Source organism: Lacerta agilis, chromosome 1 (assembly GCF_009819535.1).
Source record: "Lacerta agilis isolate rLacAgi1 chromosome 1, rLacAgi1.pri, whole genome shotgun sequence".
NCBI classification, from domain to species: domain Eukaryota; kingdom Metazoa; phylum Chordata; class Lepidosauria; order Squamata; family Lacertidae; genus Lacerta; species Lacerta agilis.
The window spans coordinates 126,246,927-126,262,243 of NC_046312.1; the positions used below are offsets into that span (position 1 = coordinate 126,246,927).

The 15,317-nt window shown below is 42.4% G+C and overlaps 1 protein-coding gene across 4 annotated transcripts; it reads right to left on the reverse strand.

Moving 5' to 3' along the window:
* Positions 1–1,620: 1,620 nt before the first annotated feature.
* MDH1B (malate dehydrogenase 1B) lies at positions 1,621–15,312 on the reverse strand. Of its 4 annotated transcripts, none has more exons than XM_033170157.1 (10): positions 15,045–15,067; positions 13,878–13,990; positions 12,456–12,590; positions 10,826–10,968; positions 8,644–9,146; positions 5,907–6,048; positions 3,917–4,080; positions 3,459–3,598; positions 2,585–2,636; positions 1,621–1,827 (listed from the first exon to the last, which is right to left on the reverse strand). In XM_033170157.1, the coding sequence occupies exons 4-10, from the start codon at positions 10,942–10,944 to the stop codon at positions 1,721–1,723; spliced, it is 1,227 nt and encodes a 408-aa protein (XP_033026048.1). In that variant the 5' UTR covers positions 10,945–10,968; positions 12,456–12,590; positions 13,878–13,990; positions 15,045–15,067; the 3' UTR covers positions 1,621–1,720. The 4 variants fall into 4 exon arrangements, with proteins under 4 accessions (XP_033026048.1, XP_033026040.1, XP_033026024.1 ...); XM_033170133.1 differs by lacking the exon at positions 15,045–15,067 and adding an exon at positions 15,285–15,312 and having other exon boundaries at positions 1,627–1,827; XM_033170143.1 differs by lacking the exons at positions 3,459–3,598; positions 15,045–15,067 and adding an exon at positions 15,285–15,312 and having other exon boundaries at positions 1,770–1,827.
* Positions 15,313–15,317: the final 5 nt, after the last annotated feature.

The following is a 15,317-nucleotide window of genomic DNA, read 5'->3' on the forward strand; positions in this document are numbered from 1 at the left end:
GAGGGAGGGAGGAGGTTCTGCTGCAGTGGGGGAGGAGAGGAAATGGTGGCGAAAAATAAAATGGTGCCGATTTTCTCTTCGGGGAGGAAAAATGTGCTGAACCCCCATACCGATCCACGGAATGGCCGCGGGCCGGTTCCAGCAGGTCCATGAGCCATAGGTTACCGACCTCTGGTCTATTCGTTAGCAAAACTGTAATGGTTGTTAAGGGTATTATTTAGTCACCTGTTCACTAGCCCTCTAGGCAACCCAGGCAGTGACAATTGCTCTGCCTTAACTATCAAGAATAAGATAACACGTTTTTTGCAGTAGTACAAAAACCTGCTATATTCTTTAGCTGCCTGTATGATGTAATGACACATTCACCAGGAAACAGCCTGTTTATTTGCCCAAGTCAACCTGGAATTAACTAGCACAACCTGGAATTAACCTGCTTCTTCCATTTCATATCTTTTTTCCACACATGAAGAAAGACCCAGCATGGGTTTCTCAAAAACCTGTCAAAAACAACTCAAAATCTGTATCTTGCTGTCTTGTCTGGTTTTTCATTACATAGGGAGCGACTGGGTCACGGGGGCCTTGAGTCATGGAATAGGTCCTTAATTTGTATTTACAAAAAAAAGCCTCTAAGTCTTTTTTTTGTTGACAAACTCAATGGCTGATTTTGGAAGGCAAGCAAAAGATTGAACGATTCTGAAGATAACCAAATGTAAATTCCCCCCCCCCAAAAAAAAACTCATGGTATCTAAGCTTGGGCCATCATGTGGAGAGCTGGATAAAGATTCTGCAAATAAAAGGCAAGGTAAATCTATGTTTTCTAGTCACTTCTGCAGGCTCACTGTGCATTTCTGACAGCATCGGTGCAAGTTTCACCACAAGCATTCCAGTTTTATCAAATGCATTGCTACTCTGCAGAAATTATGGTGCTCAAGAAGTTGGCCATTCTTAAATGAAAAGTAGACTGCACACTTAAAAAAATTGTTGCATATTGACTTGCAAATTTGCAATAGTCTACAGAAACCTCGAAATTTGTCAGTTATTGCAGAGGTGGGGAAGCAGTCGCTAACTGCCCCATTATTCATGTATTTATCATAAAACTGTTATTCTTCCGCCCTGTGGAACGCCCTCCCATCAGATGCCAAAGAAATAAACAACTATCTGACGTTTAGAAGACATCTGAAGGCAGCCCTGTTTAGGGAAGGTTTTTTTAATGACTGATATTTTAATGTATTTTTAATCTCCTGTTGGAAGCCGCCCAGAGTGGCTGGAGAGACCCAGCCAGATGGGTGGGATATAAGTAATAAAATAATAATAATAATAATAATAATAATAATAATAATAATAATAATAATAATAATAATTTCTATCAACTTCTGAGGTGCATACTGCAAAAACCAATAAACTCTATTTAAAATAAAGAAAGTTCAATAATATGACATCTCCATCAAATATATATTTTTATCCTGCATAATAAGTGAAGGGGATGGGAATTTATTTTTTTTAAATTAATTGTATTTTTATACTGCTCCTCCTTTAAACTGAGCTCAGGGCTGTGTATAACAAAAGTTAAAAACAAAAATATGCAGCTATCACATAAAAAAACCTATATAAATGACTGAAAAGCAAAGTCTCCAATAATTACAAGCATTCTCAAAACCATCACTGCTTTAAACATAAAAATATCTTTACCTGCCCAAAACCTGGGTAAACAAATGTGCCCTCAATTTCCCCCCAATAAAATAATATATTTAAAATATTTTGTTGAGTTACCCTCCTCCTCAGCTTGGAGGCTTTCATCTTCCTCTGCTAAATGTGGCACAGGGCTGACTGTAAGAAACAATATCCACGTAATGACATTAACTGTATTATTTGTATCAATGAAATGCACTTCGCCAAGCTAAAGTAAAATGTTAATAACAATTGGGTTGTTGTGGCTGGTTTTTGAGGTCAAAAGCTTTAGCTGAAGAAGCAGCCTACAGCAAAAAGAAGAAGAAGAAGATAAAAATAAGGTGATATATACCGGTAAAATCCCAAGAGAGGCTTCAATTTGAGAACTTACAGGAATTTAATCAGGTGCTATAAGTTATTTGTCGTCGTTTGAACGTTAAGGCTGCAATCCTATGCCCTCTTTCCTGGGAGTAAGCCTTGTTCAACTCAGTAGAATTTACTTCTAAGTAAACATAAAGGAACATGGGTGGCGCTGTGGGTTAAACCACAGAGCCTAGGGCTTGCCGATCAGAAGGTCGGTGGTTCGAATCCCCGCGTGGATTGGCTGATTTTTTAAAGGAAAAAGTCAGTCAAATCTCCTTGGGCTCCTCAGCCTAGTTTCTTTGGATCCTGGCCCAGACAACGCTCTATTTCTTAAGATGAAACAGTCTCATATTGTTTTTTGACACTGTAACTTGCAGAATTAGAAATGCAACTCAGATTGTAATGATCATCGCTCAAATAATTGGGGAGGTCTAGTAATTGGCATGTTCAGTTTAAAAATCTCACCACTGAGAACATCTGGTTTTAAACGTGGTCTTCATATTCACTGTGTTTTATCTATTATAGAAAGCACTCACATCCTGCTGATTTTTACCTTTTCTCTCTGGATACAATTCTTCTACTTCACCTAATGCAACTTGCTTTTCCTGCATAGGGAAACAAGAAATTTATTACACAACAATTATTACCCCAATAAAGTGCATTTTTAGTTGGCATTTATTTGCCAATACTACCAGTTTGAGTCCCCCCCCCCCAAAAAAAATTAGAGTTGTGTTTTAAAGTAGCATCTTTCATCTCAATAATCTGAATGCCGAATACTGGGCGGGGTGGCGGTACGCAGACACAATACAATAACTGATGAAACAATGATACTACGACCTCAGGGTGATCTTAATTACTTCCCCAAAGGTTTGATCCTAAACACACTTAAAATTTTCCGCTGAAAGTGATGTGTCAGGGTTTATTTATGGGTTATGTTTGTGCCTTTTGTATTCGTGCAAATCTTCTACGCATGACTGACAACTCAGATTCCACTCATGGGCAAATCCATGATCTTAACATTTATTTTGGAGCTTGGAGAATCAAGGAACATTCTAGGGGAAGAGCTGTGGGTTACTGCTTCTCCTTTGCCCCAATTATACAGATATAGGAGTTTGTTTGTTTCCTGCCTGCAAAACAATCACGAACTGGCCAAATAAATGGGTACAATCTAGGAAGTACTAGGCAGCCTTTCAGGGCTAATGAAATTTGCCTTAATTGCACTCTTTAAATTTAAAGTAGTAACAACATATTGTTTGCAGTAGCAAGTTCCGCCCTCTAAGGATCAATTTAGATGCTGAATCCAAATGGAAATCCACCATATGTGGAGTAAATCTAACATGAAGGGAGTCTCGTTTGGAATGTGTCCATAACTAGAAGGAAGAATTATGAAAACAATAGTACAGGACATGAAAGCAGCATGAGGTTACCCGAATCAGATCATAGGTTAGATTCTGAAGATATTCTTGGTTTTTCTCACTAATTTGTAGATCTGTAGAGACCTTCCAGCTGCCATTCTGGAAAGTTACAGGCATGGAGTAGACAATTCCCTCAGGAATCCCAAACTGACCTAAGGAACAGAAACAGTCCCTCCAAAGTCTATTTTATTCACAGATAACAACACACCCATACATTTGCCATTAAAACTGTGAATTACATGGACCATATCCCAATATTCTGCCACATTGATTTCAGAGGAAGAGTTTTAAGCGGGCATGAAATCCTGCTACTGAAATCAATGGTACTTTGCTTAAACCTTGGCTGTATCGTACGCAAAGATTTTTAATTCGGATAGAAAAACACAAGTCTTTCTCATGGCCTCTATTGGAAATGGAGCAGTGAAACAGAGACGCGTTTGATGATCATTTGACTAAAGAGCAACATTTACCTTCACTGAGTACTCCCAGAGAGACCAGTTCTCCTGGAGGGGAGTCCAGGTACCAGTACTTCAGCACAGTGAAAATGGCATGTGCTGGCGCAATGCCTACGCAATGAATTTCCCAGGAACTCAACAAACTCATCGCAGTCAGAAACTCTGCTCGTATCCATTCACTGTCAAATGAGAAAGCAGAGCTTTCCTTAAACACAAATAATGAAAACTACAGGGAGAGACTACGTTCCAAACCACTTTTAACTAAAAAAGTTGGGAGTTCTTGATAGAAGCGATGCAGAAAATAGTAGAAAAACAAGAACTCAGGCCACAATGATGATTCAATTGGTTCAAGTTTTTCCAAGTCTCTTTCGGTGATTCTTCTACAGCTAATAGTGTCTTAAAGTCTTAAGGTTGAACTCTAAGCAACCAGTACACGTCAACCTTAAGAATTAAGACTCTATTAGCTGAAGAAGAATACCAAAACAGGGCCTTGTCCTGCCACATTAATTTCACCTGGTATGTAAACTTTAAGAAATAAAACTATTCATAAGAGACTTGAAAAACCTGAATCAATTGATCCAGTTACAGGTGGGTAGCTGTGTTGGTCTGCCATAGTCGAAACAAAATAGAAAATTCTTTCCAGTAGCACCTTAGAGACCAACTGAGTTTGTTCTTGGTATGAGCTTTCGTGTGCATGCACACTTCTTCAGATACCTCAATCAATTGAGTCATCATTGTGGCCTGAGTTCTTGTTTTTCTACTATTTCTGCACCAAACCATTTTTTAAAAAATAAATCTTTATTTTATTGTTCATCAATACATTGACAATACATTCACGTGTTACAGATATACAAACAAAACAAACATTTTTAAGCACGCAGCTCCTCATTAAGAGGCTCAAGTCCCAGACCCCCAAAGCATCATACATTGTCACAGTCTCTTCAGCCAGGTTTGGAGTGGTATGGGAGTGCCAGTGCAAACTTGCCCCTGAACTTTGTGCCCTTTCACCTCCAGGCATTCTGAGCAAGGATTGGCAGGTCGAGATCCCTCCTTTGCCTATGATCTGCTGCTGAAGTGGGAAATGAGACAGTCACCTCCTCTCCCCTGTGTTTCCCTTCGAGTTATATTATCTGCTCCCCTGCTTGCAGGAAGCAGCGGGGGCTGCCGGGGGAGAAGATGGTGGACCACAGGAGGGGGGGGGGCAAAAGGTTGGAGAAGGTGTGGCTGCTTCATCGTCCAACTCATTGGCAAGTTTGAAGGTGACGGGGGAGCCTGCAGGTTGCAACAGGGTAGCTGTGTGACGGAAACTCTGACGAAGAAAACTTCTAGAAACAAAACAGGAGCTCTCAAATATAGATGTATTTCAGGATGAAATCTAACCAGCATTTAACGAGTTTAATAAATAATAGTAATAATACTACAGTATTTTGGGTGGGGCAATGTGTTTCAGATCCTTACATGGTATGACTCGTAACAGAGCACTGGAGCTATTGCTGCTTATGATACCTTGTCACAACTAGACCATTATTTTCCACACATCCTTTGCTTTTCACTTGGAAGCTGCATTTGGAAAATGGAAGCACTGGCATTCTTGTGCCTTTCTAGGCTCAATTTGGGGATTTTGTCCTGAGAACTGAGTCCTGAAAAGAACAATGCTTCTGCTTCTGAAGAAGTGTGCATGCACACGAAAGCTCATACCAAGAACAAACTCAGTTGGTCTCTAAGGTGCTACTGGAAAGAATTTTTGATTCTGTTCTGCTTCTTAGCACATGAATACTTTTTTTTCATTTTTCAAGCCTTTTGAGTTGGATGCTCTTTTTCAAACACCATCACAATGCCCCCAAAGCACTGTAGAGTAGACTTTGGGGTTGTAAAATGCAAGAGACTATGAAAGAGGCAAAGGTCTTGGGCCGATGTGTAAGGTGCAAACACCACTTCAGACTCTTGGGAGGGATGGCATAAAAGCAAGTTTTTTAAAAAAATCAATAGTATCACAAAAAATTACCGATCAAACAGGACATCCATCAATTCACGGAAAAAGTCTGGTGGGCCCCAGATGGCGCTGTCATATCTATAGAGCTGTGTTTTACTCAGATCGATGAAGCTGTTCCCACTGATATTACCCCAGACTATGAGATTTTTTATTCCTGTTGAAGACAACAATCGAAAGATGCATAACAGGTAAGAACAGAAGGAAAAACCCCACTGGAACAGAACAAAGGTTCTGCAGGATGCATGTAGTTCAGCAGAACAGAAGGAAAAACCCCACTGGAACAGAACAAAGGTTCTGCAGGATGCATGTAGTTCAGCATCCTGTTTTCCACAGTGGTCAGTCAGATGTCTCTGAGAAGCCCACACAAAGCAGGCCATGAAGGCAAAAGCCATTCCCTGGTGTTGCTCCCTCAAGCAGATTGGCCCTAATCCAGAGGCTACTACTTACTTATCAAACCTTTATTAGGCATTTACTAGAATCCGCCTATTTAGATGAAAAAAGAAAATATCACTATATTCTGGCCGAAAAGAAACAAAAATATGCCACCCAACAATGGTTACGGTTATTCGACTCAATTCAGAGTAAAAACAACAAAGCTTTCTGGATGCTAGTGTACGTACGGAGGCCAGCAAGCCGACAATCAATTAACCCCTTTACCAATCTCAGAATCTAAATGGTCACAATATTTCACATCCGTATTCAATGATCTATATAACGAACTCAAAGGAAACGAGGCCATAGACAATAGACAGATTGAAGGAGTGGCCAAGGGTAGAAGAGGAGGAAATTAGAGAGATAGTCAAAAACTTCAAATCAGGGAAATCACCCGGGCCAGACGGTTTACCGATAGAACTATTCAAGACATACATAGACTGGTGGGCAGAACCCTTAGCTCAATTATTTACTCTCATTGATAAACATGGAATCATACCTGAGATATGGCTAAGATCAATAATTATCCCAGTTTTTAAAAACGGCGACCCAAATGAACCAAAGAATTATAGACCGATAAGCCTGATATCAGTGGTAGGGAAAATCTATGCCAAGCATCTTTTATCTAAACTTCTTACCTGGATGAAAAATCTAAATTTACCAGGGAAAGAACAAATAGGCTTCTCTAAAGGCTGCTCTACTTTAGACCACTGCCTTAATCCAGAGGCTCCACATAGCCATTGCTTTTGATCATGGTAACTGTTCACATGGCACAGTTAACTTCCTCTTGTTCCCAAGGAGTACTTTCAAAAGACATGTCTTCTGCTGTGTCCCATGAGGCAAGAAACTGCCCTAAAGTCCTTAACTAAGGCCTGGTGAGGTTCACCATAGTAGAACTGCAGACCTTTTAGAGAGTCTGTAAATTATGCGCAGGATTCAATTAGATTAGTTCCACCAGTGAAAGACATCCACTAGCTCTATGGCTCAGGAGGGAAAAGGAGAACCTCAGAACAGAGCACAAAAGGCAGAGAGCGGAGATTGTTCCATCTGGCAAGCTGCAAAGCTTGTGTTGATGGAACGATAGCCACAGTGCTACGTCGAATTCCTCCCTGTGTTTTTCCCCTCTCCCACTGCACCCTAGCTTTGATTATCTTGAGTCAAACTGAGAAATCTTCTAGCATGGACCAATGTTATGATCTGCCAGCCTACTGGCTAGCCTGCATACACGCAAAGGGTTTGCAGAGATACAATCTCAGAGGCAGTGTCACACACCAGTACTGCAGAATTGCCTTTCCCTAAAAGTGCATCAGAGTCTGAGCCTCCTTCAGAGAAAGTTCAGGTCCTCCCATTTCAGTAGTGACCTCAGACTGTATGGTCTATATTTTAAACCTTGGTTATTTTTGTGGGTTTTAGTATGGATGTGTGCTTCTATCTTATTTTTATTTTTTCATTTGCTTAACATAATTTTGCCCTGAGGCAAGACAATAGAACAATCCAAAATAACTGTCAGGGAACTGTCCTCGGCGTGCTGCCTCTCCGCCCGCCTCCCTCCCGCGCTGGGTGGGTGAACGGGGGATGAGGGGCGTGGCGCTGGAGCGGCGCGGGGCTTTGCGCGCCCTTCCCAGCGCTCCAGCTGGGGCTCCGGAGGGCGGCCGGCTTGCAGCTCGCCTGCTGGCGCGCGAGCGCCCGCCCGTGGGGGTGGGGGCGGGTTGGGGAGGGGGCTCCCAGTATGACGGTGGGCTCGCGGGGGCGCCCCTGGGGGACCCGGCACCCTGGCGGGCCCCACCACCCAGCCCCTATGACGAGACGGCCCTGGTCCCAGGCTCAGCACAGGGTGGTGGAAAGGCTCTCAGGATGCTACAGAGAGCCTCAGCCCCACCTGGACAGTAGCACTTCCTCTTCCAGCGGAGGCAGCGGTGACGTCTCTAGTAGGGAGGGGCAGGCCGCCCAGGGACTGAGGAGCCGAGGCTCTGGGGATGTTGGAGAGGCTCTGCACTCCCCTCACTCTGAGGGCGAGCAGGGGGACACGCCATTTCCGTCGCCCCGAATGCGTAGAGGGGTGAAACGCAAAGAAGGGAGGTGGGGATTCTGTATACCGAAACTCTTTTGTTGGGGTCAGAACCGGAAGGGGCCATTCCCGGATTCTGCCATCGGCTGATACAGACATGAACCTTTAAGCTCTGCATTGTACATAGTATGCACAATAAAGTCACTAAAAGAAAGGTTGGAGTTTTGCCTGGTTTCTCATGAGCAACTACCCACGGACCTTACAATAACCAAATAAACATTAGTCACTCTGCAATCATTTGTTACACACCTGATGGATGCATTCCCATTTTTCTTGCCAGCATGGCCTTGGCTTCATTTTCCAAGAGCAGGGATACAGTGACAATATTCTGAGGGTTGATGGATGGAGCATGTGTAATAAGCATCCATGTCTTAAGGTTGACAAAGGTTTTCCCCATCACAACAACTCTGACGTTACTTCTAGCATTCTTCTCTATCAGAGGACCATACATTTCGCATTGATTGATAACTTGCTGGATGCATTCTTCAAAAGACGGGATTGCCTCTTGAAGGACGTCATCAAGCAAAATGATGACTTCAGCATCGAGAAAAGTCTGGTCGTCCAGTTCAGTGTACATAGTGATACCACGAAGGACAGGGGACGCCAAGTCCTGAGTTTCCATAACGGTAGCTTCAAGAAGTTCTTCGCAGCCCTTTCTGTCAAGCAAGTGGAGGCTGATCTCAGTTTCCATTCCAAATATTTCCCCATTGAGTAACAAAGGGATCAGATGATAGCAGATACCAGCTGATGCTCTGTTAAGATAAGAAAAATAGTTAGCGATGAACAAACAAACACTGGTTTTACGCAGAGGAGAGCTATTCTCCCCACCTCCCCAAAAAATCTTTTTATTCCACAGGGCTTCATGGTCCTCAGTAATCAACTCTACCTTGCCATGGAATCTAGTGACATTATCTTCTAACAGCAGGCATTGCAGCTGAGTTGTTTTTTTTTAAGCTATGTGGTTTCAGACTGTACATTAATTTAACTGCATAAGTGTTTGATTTTTCTAAACTATAACCTACTTAGTTTTTGTAACTTTTTTATTTTTAAAAAAACATCAACTTAACACAGAAAACTTAACAATCACATAGGCTGGTATACTGAGATTGGTTCCCACAACAGGCAGTCATTCCATAGCAATTCTGCAGTGAGAATGCAGGAAAAGCTGCTTAATAATATTAACAGACAAGGTCAGGGGAGGGAGAAGTTGTGGCTGCTGGACAGCCAAATCTAAAGGCCTGCTAGAATTGCGCAAGCCAAGTGTGGGGCAGTTGGGAAGGTGGTTGTGCCATTTCCTCTCCTCTCTCCTTTCCGTTGCTTGCTGTTTGCTTCTTTATGTAAATTTATAACAATCACACATTCATAGAAAATATAGCACGGCAGTGAGTGTGCAACATAAAAAACTTTCCTTCCATGGTGGGAAAATCAGTATTCCAGATCCTGGGCTGGTGCACTTTTCCCAACCTCAATTCAGGGGGGTGGGGTGGGGTGGGGGGAACAGACACAAGGTCTTTGGATCCAGTGGACCCCAAGCCTCCTCTGGTCTGCCACTGGCACACACCCCTTTTGCCGTTACTGCATTAGCTGAGATTTCCGCTCCCACAGCAGGAAAGCTTTTGAGGAGAGGTCTTCTTTTTCTTCCCAAGGATCTCCCACTCTGCGGGTGGAAGGGCAGATTGGCTGTACCCTATTACAATAGGACTACTTTTCAGTAAGTCAAAACTAAAACCAGAAAGAAAGTAGACATTAAGGAAGTGGGGGGGGGCGACATAAGGAGTCAGAATGGATAAAAGTGGAATGAAGGGGCAGAGCGTTGAAGACAACATGGAGAATTTGAGCAGCGAAAACAGCCTATAGATGCTGAAGGAAGTAATTACTTCTCCAAGTATATGGCACAGTTAGTGTTATCCCATAAGTCCAAGAATTCTCCCCAAACATGCCACATGCTCCTCAGTGCTTGAATGCCCAGAACTATCTTTATACTCTAATTTAAAAAAAATATTGATACATGTAGACATTACACCTTTAAAAACAAAACAAACCTAGCTCTAAATAGACCAATAAATTTCTCTGATGCTTTTGATCGATGCCATGCTTAGTTAATTAAGGGTGGTTTTTTTTTTTTTTTAAAGCAACCACTATTTTATTTATACATATAAATCTTACTTCCCAAAATCTGGGGCTGTTGAGATCTTTGATGAAATGCAAGGCACTGCAGTTGGAAAATTAAAGATGGGAATTATGGTCTGCGCTGTAAGTGCTCACATATACATATGTGAATCTTTTGTGTTACAAGAAGTGTGTTCAGTCATGTACAGGTTCCGGACTCTGCTAATTTTCCAGGTTCCCTGAAAGCTGCATCGTTTAAAAAGAAAAGGATCAGACTTAAGTTTTTGAGACTCCCTTTGCAGTTTCTTTTAATCCTTCTCACCTGTTTATCCAAATGTGCAATGGATTGATAAGGCTTTTAAGTTCTTCCTCCTCTTGGTCAACCACTTTGTGAGTCTGCAAGTTCTCCTTGGCTATTGCGAGCATCTCTTCAGTCATCATGTCGGATGTGATGTTATAGTATTGCTGAAGATTAAAAAGTCATCAGCAGGCATCCAAATATGGCTCAGACATTATCACCATTTAATCAAAAATCTGAAGAACAAAACCTTTTTTTAAAAAAAAAAGGTAGTGTGTGTTTGGGGGAGGGGGGGAGGAACCAAGGGACAGAATAGGGAAATCCTTCATTAAGTTCCATCTGCGATGGATGTTCCAAGTATGTTGGTAGAAGAGAAATAATAATTTATTATCATCATCAAATCATTGGTGTTGGAAAGATCCTCAAAAGTAATTTAGTCCAAACCCCTCCTGAAGCAAGTAACCCACTACAGCAACCATCCAGCCTCTACTATCAAACAGCTTGCGCCATCAGAAGTTCTTTGTAATGTTTAGTCTAAATACTTTTCGGGTTATTTGGTTTGGTTCCTACCCTCTGGAGCAACAAAAACAAAAAACAAATGTGATTTATCATTAGGGTGACAGTCCTTCAAATATTTATAATAATAATAATAATAAGAAGAAGAATTTGTTATTTACACCCCACCCATCTGGCTGGGTTCCCCCTGCCCCTTTGGGCGGTTTCCAACAAAATAATAAAATACAATAGTCCGTCAAACATTAAAAGCTTCCCTAAACAGGGTTGCCTTCAGATGTCTTCTAAAAGTCTAGTAGTTGTTTTTTTTCTTTGACATCTGGTGGGAGGGTGTTCCACAGGGCGGGTGCCACTACCGAGAAGGCCCTCTGCCTGGTTCCCTATAACTTGGCTTCTCGCAGTGAGGGAACCACCAGAAGGCCCTCAGCACTGGACCTCATTTTTGAAAATGGCTACTATTTTGCTTCTCCATAATCTTTTTTTCACAGCCAATTCCTACAACCTTTCCTCACAGGACTTGATCTCGATAGTTATTGCCATATAAGCTCCTCACAATTGTTGCCCTCCTCTAGACATGCTTCAGTTTGTTGATATCCTTCCTAAATTATATTGTGTGGGTTCTGATCAAAGCAGAATACAGCAGTACCATTATCATTACCATGGCCAATCCATTGCAGTAGCAGTATTCTTTAGATTTAAATAACCCAGGCCATAGGCAATCCCTACCTTTAGGAATACTTTCCTGATAATCAAATTAAGACCGAATTCATTCTGCGTTGCCCTTTCCCAGTGGCCTCAGTAATCAAAACTTCTCTCTAATTATAGTAGGTTTTCCAAGCTCCTTATAACATAGATAGGGAAGTTGTGTCCGTCCCTGGATGTTGTTGGACTACAACTCCCACCATTCCTAAACACAGACTATGATGCTTAGGGCTGAAGGAAGTTGGAAGTCCAACACCATTAAAAGGTCTTATGGTCTTTCAGTATGATTCTAGTGTGGTTACAAAGAAATATAAGTTCACATTTACTATCTCTCACAAGCATTCTTCTGATTGTAGTATTTTGTTGGGAGATGGGATTTATTTAGCCAACTGAATACTCACTAAACGTAGAGACAAGAAGAGAAGAAGCAGAAGCAGACCTGGGCGTGTTCAAGGAATTCATTGAATCCTCCCAGAAGAAGTCCCTTTCCTCCACGATCCAACAATTCCCTCCAAATAATTGGAGAGCGCTTATGTTTCCATCCATTCTGTTCACAGATCTCCTGCAGCCACTTCTAGAAGCAAAATCCCCAAAAGCAAGCATGAAAAGTATTGTTAACGTGTTAAATCCAGAAAAAAGCTTTCGAGGCAATACTGAAACAGTAATTTCCAAAGGTGATATGCCCAAACACTTTCCCTTCATATTTTATAACAGGCTCATACATTTTGTACCTGTGCATCTAAATGCTAATTTGAATGTACATTATAAGGCATTGACGGATTAGCTGCAAGCAAGTGCATTGAACTGGAAGCTGCAGTGGGGGGGGGGGGGGGAAATGCAGACTGATGTCTGCTTGAATGTATGCAAGGACCAATGTGGACCAGTATTGCTTCAGGAAATTTTAAGAAAGCTTTAGCCAACAGTCTTTTTAGCAAAGCAGCATGCTAGTCAAATATACAGATGCATCCACTAGTGGGCAGGATTTCAAACACTTCAACCGAGAGCCTCCTTCAGCACCCACTTCTTACCCAGGCTATAATTTTTCAATAGAAAAAAAAATAGAAATATATCCCAAAAAGGGTCAACAGAGGCACTGTGCCCATATTCTCGGTAAGTCGGTGCTTGTAGCATAAGTGTGCTAGAGAAATACCAGGCCATTACAGGTTTTCCCACATCACATCACAAACCCGTATTTTTTGCTCCATAGGGCGCACCGGACCATAGGGCGCACCTCGTTTTTAGAGGAAACAAGAAAAAAAATATTTTTCTGGTTTTCCTCCTCTAAAAGCCCTGTTTTTTGAGGACCAGCTAAAGGTTTTGCAGCTTTTTTTGCAAAGGGAAAAGCCAGTGGTTATTTTTTTTGAGGATCAGCTGAAAGTTTTGCAGCTTTTTTGCAAAGGGAAAAACCTCCCACTGCAGCACATTCAACAATGGAGGCCTGGGCAAGGGGGCGGGGCTGAAAGGGAGCCGGGACTCTCTCTCCTGATCTCTTGCCGATCAGCTGCTGAGCGGGGTCCTTTCAACACCCCCTTTTCTCTTTGTAAAATAAAAAGCATGATCCTCTTTTGGCCCCTGGGCAATTCAGCTGCAGGGACCACCATTCGCTCCATAAGACGCACAGATATTTCCCCTTACTTTTCAGGAGGGAAAAAGTGCGTCTTATGGAGCGAAAAATACGGTATTTATGTAAAATATTTGTACCCCACCTTCCCTGATAAAAAGGTCAAGATGGCTAACACCACCAACCACAAATTAACATTGTTTACAAAAACATAATCACTGCATTTCACTATCCCTAATGACAGGACCAGCCCTGCGAGGAGTCGTTACTGCACTAGCGAACCACATGGATATATTTTACCTCCCAGTTGTCTGGATGCTGAGTAATCTTGTGTATCCTGAAGTGAGGCAGGTTTTTCTGCAAATAATCAGCAAGGAGTTCTGCCTTAGCATAATAGGGGCAATCTGCCTTCCCTGGAAAGTAAGCAAGCAAGCAAGCAAGCAAGCAAGTAAGTATTCATAATCTCATGAAGTCAAAGGAGTGAACTCTTATTGCAAAGGGGCAGAGCAACAGTGCATTACTTCCCCAAGCATGACTTCCATGCACCCCGCTCTGGAAATTTCTACTGAGTCAACTCCTGGAATTTCCTGCCATAAGATGCAGTGACAGCCAAAGTGGTTTAGATGAAAAGGAGCTTGGGCAAATTAGCCGAGGGCTGATTAGGTGATCAGGGCCTGCTAGCCACAATGGCTATGTTCTCCCAGGCTGCTGGGAATCGCAAGCGGGAAGGAAGGGATCTTGGGTCCTGCTTGCGGGCTTCCGCAGAGGCATCTGGTGGGCAGGATACTGGCCTCGACAGAAATATGGCCTGATCTTTGTGGCTTTATGTCCCCTTCACGGATCCAACGGGGCTCCTGCTCCATTCTAATGAATGAACAAATAAACACTAGCAGGCGCTCAGAAGTGTCCAGTGAAACTGACTGAGGTGTACAAAACGAAAATTAAGTCACAGTGTCATTAATGGCAGAAAGGAGATCACCGTACTATAGTTTTAATTCTATTGAGGTTTAATTGTTTCTTATTTGTTGTTGTTTCCCTGCCCCTGCCACATGTTTTTAGTCGTTCTTATTTTTATCTGTAAGTTGCCTTGAGCTCCTGCCAGAGAAAGAAGGTGGAATATATATATATATATATATATATATATATATATATATATATATATATATATATATATATATCAATCCACCTTAGCATTATAGGGGTAATTTGCCTTCCCTGGAAAGTAAGCAGGCAGCAAGGATTTATAAGTTTGTGAAGTCAAAGGAGTGAATATATATACAGTATTCACAAGCTTATGAATCCTTGCTGCCTTCTTACTTTCCAGGGAAGGCAGATTGCCGCTATTATACACACACACACACGCAGACCGTAATGACAATAAAAACAAATCGTTCTAAGAAAAAACACAATCATATATTAACTGGGTTGATCTGCTTCCTAACACAGAGGGATGTGCCGTGGACGCACAGGTGAGGGAAGCAGCCTCCTCTTTCTTTATTCCTGCCTGATGGGGCTGCTTCGACTCGCTCGGCAAACTCCTTCCTCATCCCAGAGCGGCTGCCGGGAGTGCAGCACTCTGTGCATGCTCAGGGGGCGCGAGTCAGCGCAGCCCTACGAAACCCGAGCAGGACTCTGTGTGTGTGTGTGGGTGTGTAAGAGAGAGAAAGAGAGAGAGACTCCATGGCGGAGCCGCCGCCGCCGCCTCACCTGCGAGCACGAATTTGGCCATCCCCACCCCCC